Genomic DNA, 21,261 nt, shown 5'->3' with positions numbered 1-21,261 from the left:
GTGCCAAGCTAGTTCCCTTTCCAATTCTTTCCTCTATTCTGTCACTTTCTTTTAAATTTTTTTCCCTCTAGCTCTCTCATTTGGTTTATAAAAACATTTTTAAACTCTTTGTCTCTTCTAAAAATTCTAGTTGAATTTGTACCCAAGGCATGTTTTTCTTTGAGTCTTTGCTTGTAGATATTTTGAAGCCATTCTCTTCTTGTGCTTTTGTGTCTTGAGCATCCCTTTCACCATAATAATCCCACCATAGAAGGTTGGGAATCTCTTTTGTTTGTTTGCTCATTCTTCCAAATTTCAGACTTTATATTAGGATAGGACCCTGTGCATTCTAGGAGGGCTGGGCTGATCCCACCGCTGTTTTCTTGGAGTTATTGTGTGTTGTATTATTCCAGACTCTAAGGGACAGCTCAGTCTGGGGACCTGCAAGCTTCCAGGACTCACAGAATGATCTGATCCAGGGCAAGTCTTATTGCTGCCCTTCTGGTTTGTTCTCAGAAAGTTTCTGACCTGGGTTTCAGCCTAAGCATCATGAGACTGCTGCCGGACTCTGCTCCTGTCAGCCAGCAGGGATGTTCTGCTGCTTCAGAGGCTCTGCTTGGTCCAGTGTTTCTGCTCCAAACTGAGAGTCTGCATTGGTCCTGGGCTCCAAGCTGCATAGTTGCTACTTGCTTCTGAACTTGCTCCTTGCTCAGCACATAGCCCAGAGCCCAAGAATTCTCCCTACCCTGGAGCACTGCCCCAGGAAATAGTTTCTCTCAGTCCATCCTGGATCAGAGGTGCCAGTCGACGCCTATTTCCTTACGCTGCACAAGTTCATGGTACTCTTGTATGGTCTCGTTTCTCATTCTTTCTCAGTATGCAGCCTCTGGACACTAGACTCTTTCATGCAGCTAGTGTTTCCGGCCAGAACCTGGCCACTTTTTCTTGTTTTTTCCAATCAGTATTTAGTCTTGTGCCTTTTCTATTTCTTTTTAGAAGAGTTGTGTTGGGGGGTGGGAGCTTACAGTGTTTCTTTATGCTATTCTGTCATCTTTTCTCTCCTTTCAAAAGAAGGGAAGATGGGAAGGGAATAAGCATCTACTAGGGGTTTACTCTGGAGAAGGAAATGGCAAATGTTCCAGTATCTTTGCCATAAAAAGCCCAAATGGGATCACGAAAAGCGGGACATGGCTGAAAATGACTGAACGAAGGTGTTTACTGCGTGCCAGACACCAGGCTAGATGATTCACAAACATCTCTTTTGTCCTCACAGTAGCCTCAGAAGGTAGGTGCTGTAGTTATTCCCATTTTACAGTTGAGGAAATGAGTCAGACCATGGTTAAATTGACTTGCCCAGGGTCACACAGCAAAGAAGTACCTAAGGCTGGATTTGAACTCAGGTATATATTTTAATCTCCCAAAGATACCCACTCTTGGAATTGACAGTGGATAGCATAGTTTGCTAAATATTTTTTTCATCTATGTGGACTTCTAGGAGAAAGATGAACTGATTATTTACAAATGAATACATTGTGGAAGGTAAATCTTCTGCTGCATCTTCTCATATGGAGCTAATTGCATGATGTCTGGTTAAAAGTTTAACTCTGTATTTCTCATTATTCTTTCAGCTTGTGCTGCATTTCACCAGTTCTTGTAGCCAAAGTACTTAAGGGTACAGAAGTGACAGTAGGACATGAACACGAGGAAGATGGGAAGTGGCCTTATTGTGGAACCGCAGAAGCCATTAAAGCCTTAGGAGCAAAGCACTGCGTGAAAGAAGTAACTATATCCTTTTTGGCTGTCAGGAAAGAGGACAGCAGTTCTCTGTCTTCTGTCAGATGCTGCCACCATAAGCAGAACTTAAGGTGTAGCAAATTGAATTAGCTTTATGCTACTATGGGTTTCAGGTGAGTAGGGATATGGTGCCTACTGTGTGCCCTTTATAAATGTCTCATTTGATCTTCTCAGTGAACCTGGGAGTTAGGTAGGTGCTGTTATTAACTCCATCTTACAATTTAGAAAACTGAGGCAGACAGAAGCTAAGTGACTTCAGACAGCTAATCAATGTCTAAGGTCAGATTTGAAGTCAGGGCTTCGTGATTCCAAGCTCTGTGTCACCTACCTGACTAAGTGATAGGATTGTCTTGCTTGTCCTCAAATACTAGGCAGCTAATGTAGCTTTCTTAGTAATTTGGCTCAATTGTCACAAAAAAATTGAGAGTTTTCAGTGGAGAAAGTATTGGAACAGTAGATAAAACTGTATTACCCAACAGTATCAAGAGTGGACTCAGAGAATGGTTCTGAGACGCAGGAATGTAAGTACTTTAATATTATCTAGATGAGTACTGGATGGATTGGCTATTTGTTGACTTTTTCTTTTCCTTAACTTCTCCTTACGAAGCTCATGTGGACGTCAAGAACAAGGTGGTCACAACTCCAGCCTTTATGTGTGAAACAGCATTGCACCTTATTTTTGATGGACTTGGGGTAATGGTACAGAATGTGTTGAAACTAACTAAAAAATAAGAACCCAGATTCTCAGTAGCAACAAAAGGCTTGAGTGCTTCCATTCTGAGTAGAACAAAATCAGACATAGAGTACTTCGACCTGGTAACCTGTATTTTTTTTCCTCTTCTGCCTCTACATGATGAGAATTTATTTTACTGGGTAAGGTATAGATGTTTCCTACTTGAGGAGAGGACTTTTTAAATTGCTAATTTAGGGATGAAACATTTCATCCTAGGTTTGGTTTGATTCACCTGTTAGAGAAGGAAGGATTCACAAAATTGAGAGCAGTAACTATAATGTGTTATGTTTTTTTTTACAACATACCTCTTAAGTTAAAACCTAGACCAGCTTTTGCTGGATGGTAATTGAATAGGAATAATATTTTGCCATCCTAAATAAAATGTATTATATCATTACTTTTTATTATTTGAAAGTGGAGGGGTATAATATTTGACTTCTCATCTTCCAAATCTGATTGTAAATGGAAGCAATAAAATAAAAGAAGTAAATGCTTTGTATTTGTTTGTGGATTTGTACTGATGTAGATGGTACTATCGCACAGAATCCCTTTAATCAAAGAGAATGTGTTTAGTTCTTCAGTGGAAGCACATTTTAACAGATTTGAGCCTTATGATACAGTGATCAATATGGTACCAAGAATGTGTTCTTTTAAGTGAGTCATTGTAGATCTCACCCTTGGACTCAGGGAGAAGAAAGGCAAATTGTAGGTCTTTAAATCTATTACACCAGTTTCCTAACCTTGTTAAGATTTCCTGACAGTAATTGTTTGGTTGGCTCAGATCTGCAAACATGTAAAAACAAAATAAAATTTACTGATACAATTGTTATGCCATGAAAATGGCCTCTCATCTTTTGTTTTCATTCTTGATTGTAGAATCTCCTTTCCATCTTTTCTTTCATTAAAACAGGAGTAGGTATAACACACTTTGGTTGGCCTGCCTTTGAGCCATTACTTCTTAGAATTCAATTCAATTAATAAACATTTATTAAGTACTGTGATGTGCAAGGCACAGTGCTAAGCCTGGGGATATGAAAAGGCAGTCTAATGGAGTAGCTGACTATGCTCTCCTGAATATGCTTACTGTGTGTTAGGTTGTTGTTGCTGTGCTTGTCCTTTGTTTTCGAAGAGGACATCAGGCAGTAGGTGCTATGTTAAGAGCTCTATGGGTAACTGTTTTACAGAGTTGCTCAGCAGCTGTGGGAGGTAAGTGCTATTATTTATATCCATTTTATGGATGAGGAAAATGAGGCAAAAGAGGTTGTGACTTGCTCAGGGTCTTAGAGCTAACAAGTATCTGAGACTGCATTTGAATTCAGGTCTTCCTAAAGCCAGGCTTGACACTAAGCTGCAGGAGCCTCTTGATAATAGCAATTATCTTTTGAAAGGGTACAATGCTTTTGTCTACAAGTTGAGATATGACAGCCTGTCCAAGATGCGCTGTGTTTACTGTAATGTGTGCCTGTGTGTCTACCTCAAGTGAGTACCCACACTTATTTGGTATAATGAGTTACCAACCCATGGTTAGTAGTGATGTCTTCTTGCTTAGAAACCAAGCCTTCTTTTCACAAGGAGTAATGTGAGCGGGACTTCAGTGGAGTTTTCTTGTATAAACAATATTGTAAATGGTGGCTAACTCCTCAGTTCAGTCCACAAATAGATAAAGCACCTATTAAGCACTCCCTGTATGCGAGGTGCTATACTGAGCATTGGGGATGCAAGTATGAGCAAGTAAGGTGGCCCTCAGTTGGGGGAAGACAGCGCACAGAGGGCTATGAGGAAGTGACATTCCAGGGACTGTGTTCAGAGTACCAAAGAAGCAGACAAGCCATGTGACAGTTCTGAAGTTGTAAGTACACGTAGACCTCCACAAGGATGAGCACTTGGTTCACAAGTCAACATTACCTTAGCACTTTAACAACCCTCTGAGGTTGTATTATCACCCCCACTTTACAGCAGAGAAAACTGAGGCTCAAAGCAGTTAAGTAGTTTTTCCAAATTCACACATCTAGAAGAGTGAGTATGGCTTCCTCCTGAGTACAAATCCAGCATTGATTCTACTACACCGTATTCCTCTACTTAAGGTTTTCCTAAATTATGGACTCCATCCGTGTTAAATAAATCACACTCACTCTAATTCCAATGCCGAGTTACCCCTACCTGTGGTACTATTTGACTTGCCTGGAATGTTAAAGTCATTCTTGGTTTCCTGGGGGAAAAAAATTGGAAAAAAGCAGAACAAAGTACAGGTAATGCTTAATCAATTATTAAGTACCTACTTCCTTGCTGTAGGCAGAGAGGTGACATAAGAGGTAGTTTTCTGTGTCTTTTGAGGATAAAGCTCGCCCAGAGAAATAAAATTCCAGAGGTGATCCCCAAACCTCATTTTAGTTAATGGGGTACTTCACTTTTCCCACTAAGCTTTTTTTTTTTAAACTAGAGTTTTGTCAGGTCGATTCCTCTTTCTTGGCATCAGTTTTCTCATTTGTAAAATTAGTAGGTCAGCCTAAGTGATCCTTCCAGTTCTTCCCAGCTCTAAATCTGACGATTCTATTTTTAGTGTTGAGTGAGAAGTATTTTCTGCCACCAGGGGGTAGTGATAGAGCAGTTTTGTGGCATGTAAGATTTCTAGGAGCCTGTTACCCTTGTTCCTGCTAGGTTGATGCCCCCAAGGAAACAGACAGTGCTAAGGAGATTGGTCTCCTGAGTATGGGGGAAGGACCTGCCCTTTACAGGGTAACCCACTCTGGGGAGATGGAGGTTGAGGGGAATTCATAGAGGAGGAGGAGGTGGAGAAGCACCTTTTAAGCTAGCTTGTTTTTGAAAAGAAATAGCCCTAAGCTTCTATGACAACATCATTTCAAACTTCTCTCTCTGCATCCTGCTCACACCCACCAGGCTCCAAATTGCTCCTTCATTTCCCTTTTCAGGCAGCCCTTGATCATGGGATCGTAGATCTGAAATTGGACCTGGAATACTCCTTAGAGATTATCTAGTCTGACCCCAACAAATGAGGGAACATTCTCAGACAGGTACAGACTCGCCCAAGGTCACATTTATTGTTGTTCAGTCGTTTTAAGCCCTGTTCAGCACTCTGTGACCCCATTTTGGGTTTTCTTGTCAGAGATATTGCAGGGTTTGCCATTTCCTTCTCCAGCTCATTCTACAGATGAGGAAACTGAGGCAAGCAGGGTTAAGCTACTCACCCAGGATCACTCGAGGTCAAATGTGAACTCAGGCCTGACTTTAGACCAGGCACTCTCTCCACTCTGCCACCTAGCTGCCCATCTAAGGTCGCATAGGTAGGTAGGAAATAGCAGAGGCCAGATTCAACCTGTTCTCTGATTCTAAATGTACTACTCTTCATTACACTCCACTGTTAATTTTCACCTCATGCCGCCTTAATGAATATGATGGTGGTGAGGAACCACAGTGCAATTTGCCTTCAGCCCCACATTCCGTAAGGTTGATGCTAGCTTCTCTAGGGGTAGTTTTGCTTACCAGTAATTCCTGCTGTGATGAGAAACTCTCTATTCCCACTTAGTGTGTAAGTGATATTGAAGCATAGATTCCAAAGAAGTCCTTGCTTGTTGCCAAATTTGAGATGGCTTCTTCCTGTATAGGTGTCTTGTTCCTACAGATCCATCATGTCCTTGGTGGGAAAGGAGTGGGTGGGTAAGTTACTTTCCAAAAATGATTGTTGTAGCTTAGCAGAGAAGTGTTGGCAGCCCGTTACTAGGGATTGGTCATCTGCTGGGAATGTTTTGTTGCTATCCTCATCTTCCTTAAGCTTAAGGGCACAATAGTCACAGAGAAGATAGGAAATGAATTGTGCATTTGATTCTCACCTTTCTCATCCTCTTATCTATTTCATGGTATCTTTCTTTTAGAAAAATGTCAGGGCATACATTATTCAACACCCAGTGGCTAAAACTAATTTATCATTAGCTTCTTTAAGTGTTTTCTGCTGACTCTGAATCATAATCATAAGGAAGTACAGATCTGGATTGTAGGTACAATTATGGGTCATCAGTGCTTTGAAAATCAGAGTGTGAGTACAGTTATCTTAGCCACATCACAGGGGCCATGGGCGGTACCCCCATGATCTGGAAAATCTGTGTAAAATTCTTTGGTGCTCCCTCTGTACCAGAGAAGTATAATTTTTTCTTCTTTTTTCTTTTATGGGGTATTTACAATACCTTGTTGTAAAATTTGGATTAAGTATTTGGTCACAGGCTATATGTAGGTCAATGTTAAGTAAAAATACTAACCTTTGTGTGTTGTCTGCTGGCTTTCTCATTTTGTGTTCAGCTTCTGCAAAACTCCCCCAAAATTCCCATTTTATTTCTTATACTGGCCCATGATATATTGAAACTGCGATGGGGAAAGTCGCAATGTGAAAGGAATAACTGTACTACCCTCTGACTCTTGGAGGGAAAGGTAAATTTCTGGCCAAAGGAAGCTTAGATTCAACTCTGCTTAGCACATGGACCAATCTCTAAAATACTGTAAGTATAAGTTACTAATGTTATTACTATTACTGTGTTGGGAAATTGGGAAAACCAACTAACTAAGGTAATTAGTGGTGTAATTGCACACACACATACACACACACATAATGCTTTGGTTTCAAAGTGTTTTATAGATAGTATTTCATATGATATTCATAGTAATTCCATAATGTGTATATTGTCTATTTTGCATGTATATGTTATTTCCTCTGATAAGAATGTGAGTCTTTTTTTATTTCAAATTTAATATCTTATTTTCCCCTAATTGCATGTAAAAACAATTTAAAATTCTTTTTTTCAAATTTTGATTTCCAGATTCTCTTCTCCCTCCACCTTCCCCCATCATTGATAAGGAAAGCAATTTGATATAAGTTATACATGTGTAGTCATGCAAAACATTTCCATATCAGTCATGTTGTAACAGAAAACATAGACAAAACCCCCAGAAAAATAAAGTGTGCTTTGATCTACATTCAAATTCCATCAGTTCTTTCTCTGGAGATGAATAGCATTTTTCATTTGAAGTCTTTCAGAATTGTCTTGGATCACTGTATTGCTGAGAATCACTAAGTTGCTCACAGTTGATCATCATACAGTATTACTGTATATAGTGTTCTCTTGGTTCTACTCATTTTACTTTGCATCGGTTCATGTAAGTCTTTCCAGGTTTTTCTGAAAGCATCCTGCTTGTCAGTTCTCATAGCACAATAGTATTGCATCACAATCATATACAACTTGTTTGGTCATTGTCCGATTCTTTTTTTTCTTTTTTCTTTATTTCTTTTTTTTTCTTTTTCTGTTTCCTTTCTTTTTTACAAATCAGGGCTTAAATTTATTATTTTGTTGATTTTATAGACAAGGTGATGGGGAAAATGTTCATAATGCAGATTAAGTTTAAAAGCGTATCATTCTTTTTTTTTTTAATTTAGAAAGCCACTTGTTAAACAAATATCTAATTCTTTGCCATTACTAAAAGAGCTACTATAAATATTTTTGTGTATATAGGTTCTTTTCCTTTTTGTTTTTTATCTCTGGGATTCAGACCTAGTACTGGTATTGTTGGATATGCATGGTTTTAGAGTCATTTAGGCATAGTTCCAAATTGCTCTACTGAATGGCTGGTTCAGTTCATAAACTCCACCAGCCATGTATTAGTGTGCCAATTTTCCCATGTCCCCTCCAGCATTTGTCATTTTCCTTTTTTGTCATATTAGCCAATCTGATAGGTGTGAGGTGGTATTTCAGAGTTGTTTCAATTTTCATTTCGCTAATCACAGTGATTTAGAGCATTTTTTCATATGACTATAGATTGCTTTACTACTTCATCTGAAAATTGTCTGTGCATATCCTTTGACCATTTGTCAATTGAGGAATGGCTTTCATTTCTATAAATTTGACTCAGTTTTTCTGTATATTTGAGAAATGAGCCTTTATAAGAATGTGGGTTTCTTGAGATGAGGGGCTGTTTTATTTTGGTCTTTCTATCCCCAGCGCCTAGTTCTGTGTCCAGCACAGATTAAGCACTTAAGGTTGAGTGCTTGTTGATTAATTAACTGATTAATTTAAGTTGATTAATTATAAATATGTCAGTTTTACAGAGGAGAAAAACTGGCCCAGAAAGTTTAGTGATTTGTCTGTGTTTACAGAGTCAGTAAGTATCTAAGTTATTATTCCAAGTTTTCTATCTTCAAGTCCACTACAGCATTTTTCTTTTTTTAAAATTTAATTTTTTAAATGAACAAAAATTTATTTTCTTTCTCACCCTCCAATAAAGGAAAAAAAAAACTCTTGTAAGAAATGTTTAGTCAAGAAAAACAAATCCTACATTGGCCAAATGCAAAAAATATATGTCCCATTCTGCACCTTGAATCTAATACCTCAATATCAGCAGATGGGTAGCATATGTAATCATTGGTCCCCTGGAGTAGTAATTAATGATTCTGTTGATCAGAGTTCTTAAATATTTCACAGTTGTTTGTCTTCCCATTATATATCAGTTCATGTAAGTCTTGCCAGGCTTCTCAGAAACTGTTTCCTTCATCATTACAACACAATAGTAATCCATTACATCTGAGGTTTACTGACTAAATTCCTTCCTTCCTTGCTTCCTGCCTGCCTGCCTGCCTTCCTGCTTGCTTTCCATCCTTCCTCTTTCCTCGAAGACCAAACCTTAAACCCATTTCTCTCATTTCAGTTTAGAATGGACTGCAATAGGTCCTTGCCTAAGCACCAATTAATGGCTATATTTTGGACCATTCTGGCTCAGGGTGGATGTCAGTAGTAACTGTTTCTCTTTTGACCAGCAACCCTGAGGATATTCCCCTCCTAGTTTGATTTTTTTTTTTTAATTGAAGGGTGCATCCGTTGACTCACTTCTTAAAGAGGCCTATTCACTGAAAGGGCGTTACCTCACTGTAGGTGAGTACATGAAAAGGCCTTAGCCTAAAAGGGCCAGGGTCTCCCATTGCATCCTGGGCCATCTCCAGTCATCCTGATGAATATCAGGCCACTGGACCCAGATGGCTGTGGAGGAGAAAGTGAGGCTGGTGACCTCGCACAGTCCTCCCTCACTCAAATCAAAGTCAACTGCAAGTCATGTCATCATTTCCCTGATGTCATGATCCTCTTCAAAAACAAAGGACAAGCACAACAACAATCCATTATATCCACAAATTGTTCATCCATTACATCTACAACTTGTTCAGCCATTCTCCAATTAATAGACATTGGCACATCCTTAGTTTCCAGTTCTTTGCTACCACAAAGAGAGATACTTCAAATATTTTTTGAATATATAGGTAGGTCCTTTTTTTTTCCTTTTTGGTATAGTCCTAATATTGATATTGGTGGGTCATATGTACTATTTTGTAACTTTTTGGAAGCATATTTCCAAATTGTTTCCCAAAATAACTGATCAATCAATAAACATTTATTAAGTGCCTACTATATGCCAGGCACTGTTCTAAGTACTGGGGGTACAAAAAGAGGCAAATAATGTCCCTGCCCTCAGGGAGCTTACAGTGTAAGGGGGGGGAGGCAACATGAAAACGAATATATGCAAAGCAAGCTACATACAGGATAAATAGGACATAATTCACACCTCCACCAACAGTACACTAATGTGCCTATTCTGCAGCCCTTTCATGTCGTCTTTTGTCAGTCTGATGTGTTCAAAGTGAGACCTCAGAGTTGTTTCACTTTGTAATTCTCTAATTATTAGTAATTTGGAGCATTTTTTTAAATATGGGTTTGATAGTTTCGATTTCTTTCCTAAGAAAATTGTCTGTTCTTATCCATGGGTCATTTGTCAGTTGGGAAAAGGCTCTTAGATGGCATTGTTTTTTAACTGTACCATCCTGCCTTAACCAGGAAGTTGTACTAACTGGCATCCTGTAATTCCTAACTCACTCTGAACGCAGGTACGGGTGGTGATGACATCCTGGGAAAAAAATAAAGCAGCCCAATTAGAAAAAGCAAAACCAGAAATCTAAAGCAACGTCACCCAAAAGAGGAAAGCGAATACTTCACATTTCTGACTTAAATGTGGTTTATTTTTTAATTTTTAAAGCTATGTAGAACATGAACAGCCTAGAGTGACGGACCATGTCTTTCACATCCTCTGTAAAGCCCCACTGTCTCTCACCTGTTTTTTCTTCGTGTTAGAAGCTGTCGCTCTGGATAGTGTTGTTTTTAGTTTTCTAACTGGGAGGAAAAGAAGTCTGGAAGGAGTTGCCTTCCATGTTGTCTACATTTTAAGATAGATTTTTTGGGTTCAATTAAAACAAACATTATGTTCTAATTACATGCAGGTTACTATGCTAGGAGCTAGGAGAGTGTGAACTGTGAAAACAGTGTTGATTGATGTAGTCTCAGCCTCCCAGGATGCACAAAGGCTAAAGCTAATAACCTCAGAGGGGCAGCTAAGTGGCACAGTAGATAGAGCGCTTGGGCTCAGAATCAGGAAGACTCATATTCATGAGTTCAAATCTGGCTTCAGACACTTAGTAGCTGTTGACTCTGGGCAAATCGCTTAACCCCATTTGCCTCAATTTTCTCATCCCCGAAATGAGCTGGAGGAGGAAATGGCAAATCACTCCAATGTCTGACTAGCAAACCGCAAACGGGGCCCTGAAGAGTCAGACACGACTGAACAACAGCAACAACATAAACTTGGAGACTGGGCGTTGCCCCTCTTAGCCCTCTATTCCTCCAGCCTCTTGCTGGATGGTTCAGTTAAAGTTTCTGCATCCCTGCCCCTAACTTTCAGGCAGTTTGGGAAATAGTCTCATATCACTGGTCCCGGTTGTATTAGTATCTTCCTCTATGGATGACAGGGCAGTCTTATTTTTGTCTAACACTTTATAGAAGGTTGAGCCCTGAGGTGCCTTGAGCTTTTGACTGGAGTATAACAGCTGTTGCACATCTGCCTATCTGAAAGCCACCCCACTCACTGTATGTTGCCTTTGGCCAGGGGCAACAGAGGCTGAGCATTGAAGCTGTTCCCCATGGGCATCTCTTCTCTTCCTCCCCTTGGAAGTAGTGATACAATTTTATGCCCGAATGGCCCTGCAGCTCTTTATCTGAACTCTACTGCTAGAGAGAGTTCTTAAGTTTAGCTAAGACAAGGTCCCTGCCCTCGGGAAGTTAAAGGACTGTTACACATAATACTAATTAGCCATTTTTTTTAGGGCTAGTCTTAGAGTCAGGGAAATGTGGCCGTGATACAAAAGAATGCATGTTATGTTCATTTAGAAAATGCAAAAAGGAGAGGCCTGAGAGATTGAAGGAAGGCTCCTGGAAGGAAGCATATTCTAATTGGGCTTTACAGAATGTGTAAGGATTCAGCAGCAGTGGGAAAGGAGGGTAGAAGAAGCTCAGTTGGGTGGAGCATTGAGCACCCTGATACGAGATGAACCTGGAAATGTAGGGGTGGTGTTAGATTGTGGAAGAACGCCAAGCAAAGGGGTGTGTGCTTTCCTTGGTGGGCTCGAGGGAGCCATTGGAGGGTTTTGAGCAGAGGAGTGACCGTGACCAAATCTCTGCATTTATGGTTCTGCCTTTCTGCTTTTAGAGCAGCTTAACTAGTTTCTTCAAAAGAATTGTCCCACCTCTGTCTTCGTGCCATGTAACACACGACACTTTTGTAAAGATGTGTTATGGCTGTCCATGTGTCAATTTTGATTGCTTTTTTTTGGCCTTATTGGAGTTATATTTTGATTCAGTGAAGACATTTTGTTTATATATGTGTGTGTATGTATACACACACATATTTTAAGATTTGTGCCAAGAGAATATATTTAATAAAAATTAAAGTGACTTGAAAAAATATTAAATTAATAAGAATATCTATTTCCTGCTTTTGCTTCGTCCCAGGCTTTCACTCCTAGAAACAATGCTTTATTGTATCCTTATAGCGATTCTACTCTTCCCCTGCCTTCTATAATCAAAGTGTTACATATGTACCTTTGCAGTCAATGGATCAGATTAAAAATACAATAAACATAGTGATCATGTTCCAGGAGAATAAAGCATAACAAGTAAACCAATTGGATATGGAGATCATGGTCAAATTAATGAAGTTAGTTATATTTAAAGGGGAAATGGGGGCAGGAATCTTATTTTAAATCAAGTGTCTGTTTAAATTATGGAGGAAATGTGAATTTCCTCACAACAGGGAAGAAAGCTAGAATGGAAACTCAGAGATCTTGGATCAAGAGTCTCAGGTGTGCCACTAAGAGCATACAGATACATTAGAGGCAGCTAGATGACACAGGGAATAAAGCGCTGGTCCTGGAGTCAGGAAGACCTCGGTTCAAATCTGGCCTCAGATACTCTGCTAGTCGTGTGACCCTGGGCAAGTCACTTAACCTCGGTTTGGCCGTTTTCTTATTTGTAAAATGGGGATAATTACAGCATACCTCCCAGGGTAGTTGTGAGGATCAAATGAGATAATATTTATAAAGTACTTATCACAACGCCTGGCACATAGTAGGCACTTAATAAATGCTTGTTTTCTTCCTTCCTGGATAATTTCCTTGGTGCTCAGTGGGCTACATGTTCATTGTGAGTTTACAATGTGATATAGCAGTCATGGGCAGCTAGGTGGCACAGTGGACAGAGCACCAGCTCTGGAGTCAGGAGGACCTGAGTTCAAATTCGGCCTCAGACATTTAGTAGCCGTGTGACCCTGGGCCAGTCACTCGACCCTGTTTTTCTCAGTTACTCATCTGTCAAATGAGTGGGACAAGGGAATGGCAAACCAAAGTATCTTTGCCAAGAAAATCTGAAATGGAGTTATGGAGAGTCGGACACCACTGAAACAACTCAACAACAAACATGGCAGCCGTAGAAGTGAATGTGATCTCCTTGGCCCTAGTCAGATCAGACCTAGAAGACTGCCTTTTGTTCTGTGTCACATTTAAAAAGGTCATTGACAAACTAGAGGGGGTCCAGAGGACGGTAGTCGGCTAGAAACCTTGTTAGAAAAGAATCATCTGAAGGAAGTGGGGAAGTAATCTGGAGAAGAGAAGATTCAGGTGGACGCAATAGCTGTCTTCCAATCATTTGGGAGAGAAATTAGACATTTTCTGTTTAACCCTGAAGCTAAGAACCAGGAACAGTGGGTAGAAATGGCTGAAAAGCAGCTTGAAGCTCACTGTAAGGAAATGCTTGCTGGTTGCCCACAAATGGAGCGGGCCTCAAGAGGTAGAGGGTAGCTTGTTGCTGGAAGATTTCCAGCAGAGGGACAGTAAGTAGGGTGACCATTTGCTAGAGGTTTGAACGGATGACATCTGAGATCCAACCCTTCAGGTCTGCTGTTCTGTGAGCCTGCACCCTGTCTGAGCTCCTGGCATGAGATTTTCCCAGCAATGCTGCTTCATCGTTGGCATCCTTTCCTGTGGTGCTGTATTTGTTAGAGCCTAGTCATGATAATAATTACAGTATTAATAATAGCTAACATTTATACAGTGCTTTAAGGTTTGCAAAGTTTATATACGCTAACTCACTTGATCTTGAGGAAACTGAGACAGAGGTTCAGTGACTTGGCCAGGGTCACATAGCTAGTAAGTGTCTGAGGCTCTTTTAGAGCTTATGTCTTCCTACCTCCAAGTCCTCTTCACCACTCCATCATAAGATTATAGATTGAGTACCAGAAAGGGCCTTAGAGGTTGTTGAGTTCACCTCTTCCTTTCTGGTGAACTTACATTTACACATATATATGTGTGATGTATATGTATATATGCATGTATGTATATATGTATGTGTGTTTATATATATGTATATATATAATATTCACAGAATATCAGAAGTAGAAGACATCTTGAGTTGTTTCAATTGTGTCCAACTTCATGTTCCCATTTTGGGATTTTCTTGGCAAAGATAGTGGAGTGATCTTCCATTTCCTTCTCTAGCTTTTTGCAGATGAGGAAACAGAGTTCAATGACTTGCCCAGGGTCACACAGCCAGTAAGTGTCTGAGCTGAATTCGAACTTAGGTCCTCCTGCCTCCAGGCCCAGTGCTGTATCCATTGCACTACCTAGATGCCCTAGAAGAGATCTTATATATCCTCTTCTCTGGTCTTCTTTCTTATAGATGAGAATATTGAATCCCAGTGAGGTCAAGTACTTCTTAAGGCCACAAAGCGGGACAGTGATATCACTAGGCTTGGAACTCCTAGCCCAGTGCTCTTCCTCTGGGTGGTTTGTTTCAGGGATATTCCTGTGCACTTAAGCTGACAGTGATACATCCAGATACCACGGTTGGCTGACTACTACCGCCTTTATTGTTGTTGTTTGGTTGGTTGTGACTTTGTCTAGACCTATGATTTCATCAGGGAAGGGATTTCTCTGCAAAGAATCTCCCTCTACCAGTAAAGATCTGCAATTATCCTATGACCTATGGTTTTTGGAGAGCTCCCTGAAGCATGGAAACATTGAGTGACTCATCCAGGATGTCAGAGGAAGGAGAGACTTGAATCTAGATTGCTCCGACTCTGGGGCCAGGTCTAGAACCTATAACAACAATGAAGATAATGATAGTAAGGATAATAAGGATAACAGTCATAATTCTAGGGCCTTTCTTCTTTTGATGATCTCACATTTATCCTGCATATGGTTTGTGCAGTTATCCCTTCCATATCATGGGTGTTAGGCACCCAGATAATCTGGGAAAACTACGTAAAATTTTTTGGCCCTCCCTTTGTAGCAGAGAAGTTGGATTTTTTTTCTCATTCTTTTATGGGGTATTTACAGTACCTTATTGTAAAATTTGGGTTAAGTATTTGGTCATAGGCTATATTACATAATGCTATACAGATAGTTTATGCATTTCTGAGTTTCCAAACTTTTTCTATGCTGTCTGCTGCTTCTGCAAAACTCCCCCAAAATTCCATTTAATTTCTTATGCCATCCCATGATATATCAAATCCTTTGGCAGGCTCTTTCATTTTCTACACCATCAGGCAGTTTGGTGCTGACACTTTTACTATCATCATGATGCTGTGCCAAGCCTTTACTATCTTTTTCTCCTCTCTCCTTTATGGGTACTCAGTCACCGTGATAGAGGATTTGCTGGCTTCTTTTGGTTCATGTATGCTAAAGGACTCCTTAAGCAGTTGGGGAGGAAAGTGCCTTGAAATGAGGTTCCAGTAAAATGTGGTGTTTAAAAAGTTTTCAAGAGATGTAATTTATGAGTAATCTAATCATTAATAAGGGCAGCATGTTTATTAATAAAAAGATGGTCATTTGTCTCACCCTCATGGTGGTGAGCTCACAGCTTATGTGCCCTTGGAAGATCAGGTGTTCCTGAGGGTGGCAACCCTGATTAATGAGGAAATGAATATTATAACAAGAGGCTGGGCTGTATCCCAGGGTATGAGACTTGAATCATCCAAATCTTAGTCAAAGAGACTTAACAATTTCCATATCACCTGTCTGGCAAAAGGGAGGATCCACATTTTTCCAGACCTGGCTGAGCAAACACAATGAGCAGGAATGCACTCATTAGCCAGCACTTAGAATTTCTTTTACTGTCTTTGATTATATCTCAGCAATCCTGGCTTAGTATGTCTTTTAGAAAGATTTCCCACACTGGTTGATTTTTGGATGAAGAAGTAGAAAAGGGGGAAAACCTTGGTGCTGATTCAATAATTAGTTGTTAATACAAGAGAGAAATAATCATTTCTCATGCAGAAGAAGGTCTGAGTTGGTAGAGAGTAGTCAGTTTGAATTAGACAGGAAATAACATGGTCTCAATGACTCTTTCCCTCACCTTTTTGGGGTTTTCCCCTTTTCTATGGATAGAGATCAGATAGTGTTTAGTTTTTTAAAATTTAGTGCCAGCTCCTGTAAATGTTGGGACCTGAGGGTAACCTCCATCATAGTCTTAAAATTACAAATCCTGATTTTCTGTTATTAACTCTCCACCCTCCATCTTCCCTCAATCCCTAGCTCTGTGCTCATTGTTTGGCAAACTGGTATTACCTCTGCTGACAAGTTTCTAGTGTTTCTCTCCTTACCTATGATAGTAACCCTACTATCTCACTAGTTCTCCTAGTGGAGAGTGGAATATTTTCACTCATTTCCCTACTAGAACCAGTTCAGTCCATTCTCATCTACTAGCTCTGGCTCTCATTACCTTCTGAAGACTCTTTAGAATCATATTCCTTTCCTGGTAAGAAAAGCATGTTCTCTGAGTTGCTGCTGCTGTCCCAGGGGGTGGAGGAGAGGACAGCTGAAGGTAGCCTCACCCAAACCCCAATTATAGGCTCTCTTCATTAAGCTAAACCCAAGTTTTGGCATTTTTAAAATGAAACTTTTGGCTTTCAATTTTACTTAAGTAAAAAAAAAATTCTTCAAGGGGAAAAAAGAGTAGGTGCTAACCTACATTGGACAAGCTAGGTGGCACAGCGGATAGAGTGCTGGTTCTGGAGTCAGGAAGACTCATCTTCCTGAGTTCAAATCCAGCCTCAGACACTTACTGGTTGTGTGACCCTGGGCAAGTCACTTAACCTTATTTGCCTCATTATCCTCCTCTGGAAAAAGAAATGGCAAGCTACCCCAGTTTTTTTGCCAAGAAAACCTCAAATGTGGTCATGAAGAGTCGGACACGGCTGAAGAATGACTGAACAATCTGCATTGGTAGAATTGGATTCCCTTGATGGGAATCCAGAAAAAAAAAAATCAATTTTTGTGTTCCTTGTCCTTTCCTTGAGCATGACTGAATACAAGAATTAAAATAGTTTTATCTTATTCTTATTGATATCTTTTGTCTTATATCACATTCATTTCTGAATATATACCTTCATCTGCTGTGCTTTGTAACAAAGATTTAAAATAAAATTAAAAGCAATTTAACAAAATGAATCAATAATTTGATTGTATCTGACAGCACATGGAATTAATAAAAGAGATTCAGCAGAGCTGGATACATGATTTTCCAGTCCTGTTTCACTTTTTGAGTCTGTAATGTCACAAATGGCCTTAGGATCTCCACAAACATCTCATGGCATCTGGTTTTGTTTAATTTAATACTTGTAAACATTAAAACATATATTTGTGAAGCCAGTGACTAAAAGTGAAGGTTTTTCTAACGTTCTCTGTATACCCCTCATGCCTCCAAAAATTAGATTTACTATTCTATACTGTGGCCGAAGTCCAGATGTGTGCTTTGAGAACTGCAAATTATTCGGCTCATACTAGAAGCTGGTCCAGAAGGATTTGGGGCAAAATCTTGCTCCTAGCAAAGAGAAGTGAGATACAAGCCATCCTACTTTATATTGCTTCATATTTCTCCATTAGACTCGTGTGCTATGGTTCCCTAAAGACCTGTCCTTGAATTCTTATGGCCTTTGCCTCTTTATGTGACATTTCCCACTCGTGTCTAAGCAGACAGTATACAGTCAGAATGTAGTTAGTCCTTGTTTGTCAGAATTTTACCTTGTGATTTTCTTTAGTAATATGAGTGTAGCAGTGGCTGGGGAGAGGAGGTATTTAGCAGAAAAGAACTATTGCTTTGGTCTGGCTCTAACCTTTGTGTGGGCCAGGTCCTGCCTTCAGGTCTGGCTTTCTAGTTACTGTCCTTGATTCCACCCTGAGTGTGTGTGTGGATTCCCTTGAAGCTATCTATCTTATATAGAACAGTGAGGTAGGAGGCTGACTCCCCCTCACTTACCCAAATGAGATAAGGGCTCAGTGTGAGACAGACAATATGAAACACATGAGCTGAGAACCTTAAAGGAAGCTAGGGCTCCCAGCTTGAACATAGAGTTCAAGGAGAATGATATGAAATATGTATAAAAAGTTAGGTTGGAGCCAGATTGTGGCTTAGAGAAATTTATATTTTATTTTAGAGGCACAAAGGAGACACTGAAAATTTTTTGATAAAAAAATCTCACTCATGATCAAGCCTGTGTGTTGGGAAGATTATTTTTTCAGCTGTGTGAAGAAAGAAAGATTGGATTGGTGAGAGGGAGGATTCAGCAGGGAGATCCATTTTACAGATGAAGAACCTTAAGTCTAAAGAGATTAATTGGCCCAAGGTAATATGTGATAGAGTCAGGCTTAGAACCCAGGCTCCTGACTTTCCAAATCCATCACTCTTTACTGTGAGGTGTGACTGTGACATATAAAGTCTTCAAGAGACATAATTTCTGGGTAATTAATCATTTTACTAATTATTCTAGGGGATAATTAATAAAAAGGATCAGTGCACTCTAGAATGCAAAATACCCCTCATGGAATCCACCCATGTGCCCTTGGAAGGGTGGGTGTTCCTGAGGATGGTAATCAATTCTGATTGGTTAACAATTAATGAAAGAATGAATATTATAATGAGGGGGGACCTGTTCTAATGAAGGGCTGAGGGACATAACTAATCACTCTCTATCCCAGACCACCCCCAGCCTCGGGCAATCTAGACAAAGGATATACCCCACCCATCCAAGCCTAAGTAGGTCATAATGGGCTTCCCTTCTTTGGTGAGGTCTGAACAAGACTGAGGAGAAAGTTGATCCAATCTCATTATCCAGAATGTCCTTCAGATGCTGGCTTGGCCTAGTAGAGAATGAAGATATAGGAAGGAAAACACCTTGGATCTCTCTAATAATTGGTTATTTAATAATAATTTCTCTCACCACTCCGCCTTCCAATGTAATTAACCTTGTCAAACAACAAAGGGAAAGAATTGCATTCAGGTGGTACAGCAAAATTATACATAGACGAGGAAGATGCATCATAATATTGTCTGATGTGGCATGAAATGTGTGTGCTTTAATCATATTCAGGCTGATTTTGTGAGTCTTATATGCTATTTTGGGTACAAAACTTATTTTTAAAAAGTTTTTATTGATATTTATTGTTTTAAAATCTTCTTTAATTCTCTAATATAGCCCTTCTCTTTTCCCTATGTATAACAGAAACAATTATGGAGCAGTTCAGGGCTCACTCATAACTAGAGCAGAGTGGCTGGAGCCATTCATGAAGCTGAGAACAGAACTTGTGTTCTTTTACCATTTTCTTGATCTTTTCTTCACTCTGACTCTCTGGCTTTCTTGGGAGAAAGATGATCCTATATTCCCAATCTGTGTGTGTGTGTGTGTGTGTGTGTGTGTGTGTGTGTGTGTGAAGGGTTAATTTTGTGATAGCTTTCGTTTTAAAAAGAAACAGATTTCTCTAATGTAAATTGGTTAACCATTGCATTACTGTATTAAAACTCTGTCCTTGAGATTTAATAGGCTCTGTGGACATAATTTATTGGATACAAAAGAGTCATACTATGAGGAGCTATATGACCATAGACCAGCAGTATGAGTCACCTGATACACTGAGTCAAGGGGAATTAAAATCCTTTCCCCTGCTAGGCTGTGTAAACCTCTTTTTGTTAACTGTCTAATGAACTACTACTGCCTATTTTTGAGGGCTTCATTTTATTATGGATTTGGACCTAAATTAGAAGGGGAGTCACCTGAGTCAGGCCCAGCCCATAAGAAGTGGTAAAGTGCACCAGAGATGCAGATTTCACAATTGCTGGGAACTGTTCAGCATGAGGGTTTGAGGGATCTGGGAAAAGGTTGGGATTCAGTCAGGGGCATCACTATCTAGGCAAAGCTGGATAGTGTTATCAGCCTACCGGCTAGTATATGAAAGATTGAGATTAAGTGAAAGAGATGGGGGCACTCCTACCCCACAGGAAGAAGAGGAATCTCAGATAGCAGGAGAACAAACTGCTGCTCAAGAACCTACTGACTCAGATGAGAACTTTTCTATTAATGTGGCTAGGAGCAACAGGAGGCCAAATAAGCCAAGAGTGCATCCCAACTCAGCCCAGACCAAGCCTGACTGCCTGCTTTGTCCTTGCCATGGTGGCAGGGGAAGCGAGTGGGGGGAAAATGAGACAATGTTAGGGGCTGAGGCACAAAATGCTACTAGGGTTCAGGACGTCCCTCGCATAGAGAATGGGAGATGGTTAAATACTCAGACAAGGGTTCGTCCCATAAAAAGGAGGAGGGCAGAAACCCGAGGTGGCAATTTAGTTACGAGGGAAATTCAGGAAGATTTCTCACAGCAAGAGGTCACAGATATTTTGAGTAGGTTCAGCCAAAGAGTAGGAGAACCATTAATATCTTGGATGGTAAGACTCAGTGATCAAGGGGCCGGTGGAATATTAGTGGATAAGACGGACTGTATGAGATTCATAGGTATCAGCCACGATCCTCTAGTTCAGCAAGCTTTTAGGGAACATCATCAGTGAGGCGATGATGCTAGCAGGACTACTCTGTTGGTGTTAGCTGCTGCGGGATGCAATAAGAGATATACTACTGATTCTATATGGCCCACTGAGCACAGACCCTGGTATTCACTTAAAGATTGTATCACGAGACTAAAGGAGGAGGTAATGAAGACTGCTATCATGACAGGAACTGCAGACAAATATTACAATGATCCCATAGGAATCCCTCATAGGAATTTAATAATTAGGACAGCTCCCCCTGCTTATAAACAACTAATTTTGAATCTGTTACTTGGGGAAGTAGGGAGCCATCTTACAGAGGTGATAAATAAGATTTTACAGTTACGTGACTTAGGATACTGGGGAAGGGATAGATCTCCTCGAGAGAGAAGGGTGAATAGCCAGCAAACTTGGTGCCAAAATGGAGTGACAAGGAAAGAAATGTTCACTGCTCTATTGAGAGCAGGGGCAGGTTTTGAAATGATAGATGGCATTCCAACCAATGAATTGTACAGA

The 21,261-nt window shown here is 40.1% G+C and overlaps 1 protein-coding gene across 1 annotated transcript in view; it reads left to right on the top strand.

Annotated features, from left to right (window-relative positions):
- GATD3A (glutamine amidotransferase like class 1 domain containing 3A) overlaps positions 1-3,346 on the top strand; it is a 31,150-nt gene extending 27,804 nt beyond the window's left edge. The window contains exons 6-7 of the mRNA XM_036745172.1: positions 1,608-1,764; positions 2,377-3,346. Coding sequence (XP_036601067.1) covers positions 1,608-1,764; positions 2,377-2,505 — 286 coding nt within the window. The 3' untranslated portion in view covers positions 2,506-3,346. The remainder of the gene's footprint in view (positions 1-1,607; positions 1,765-2,376) is intronic.
- The last annotated feature ends 17,915 nt before the right edge of the window (positions 3,347-21,261 follow it).

Source organism: Trichosurus vulpecula, chromosome 2 (genome assembly GCF_011100635.1).
Source record: "Trichosurus vulpecula isolate mTriVul1 chromosome 2, mTriVul1.pri, whole genome shotgun sequence".
NCBI classification, from domain to species: domain Eukaryota; kingdom Metazoa; phylum Chordata; class Mammalia; order Diprotodontia; family Phalangeridae; genus Trichosurus; species Trichosurus vulpecula.
This window is presented reverse-complemented; position numbering and strand designations above follow the sequence as displayed.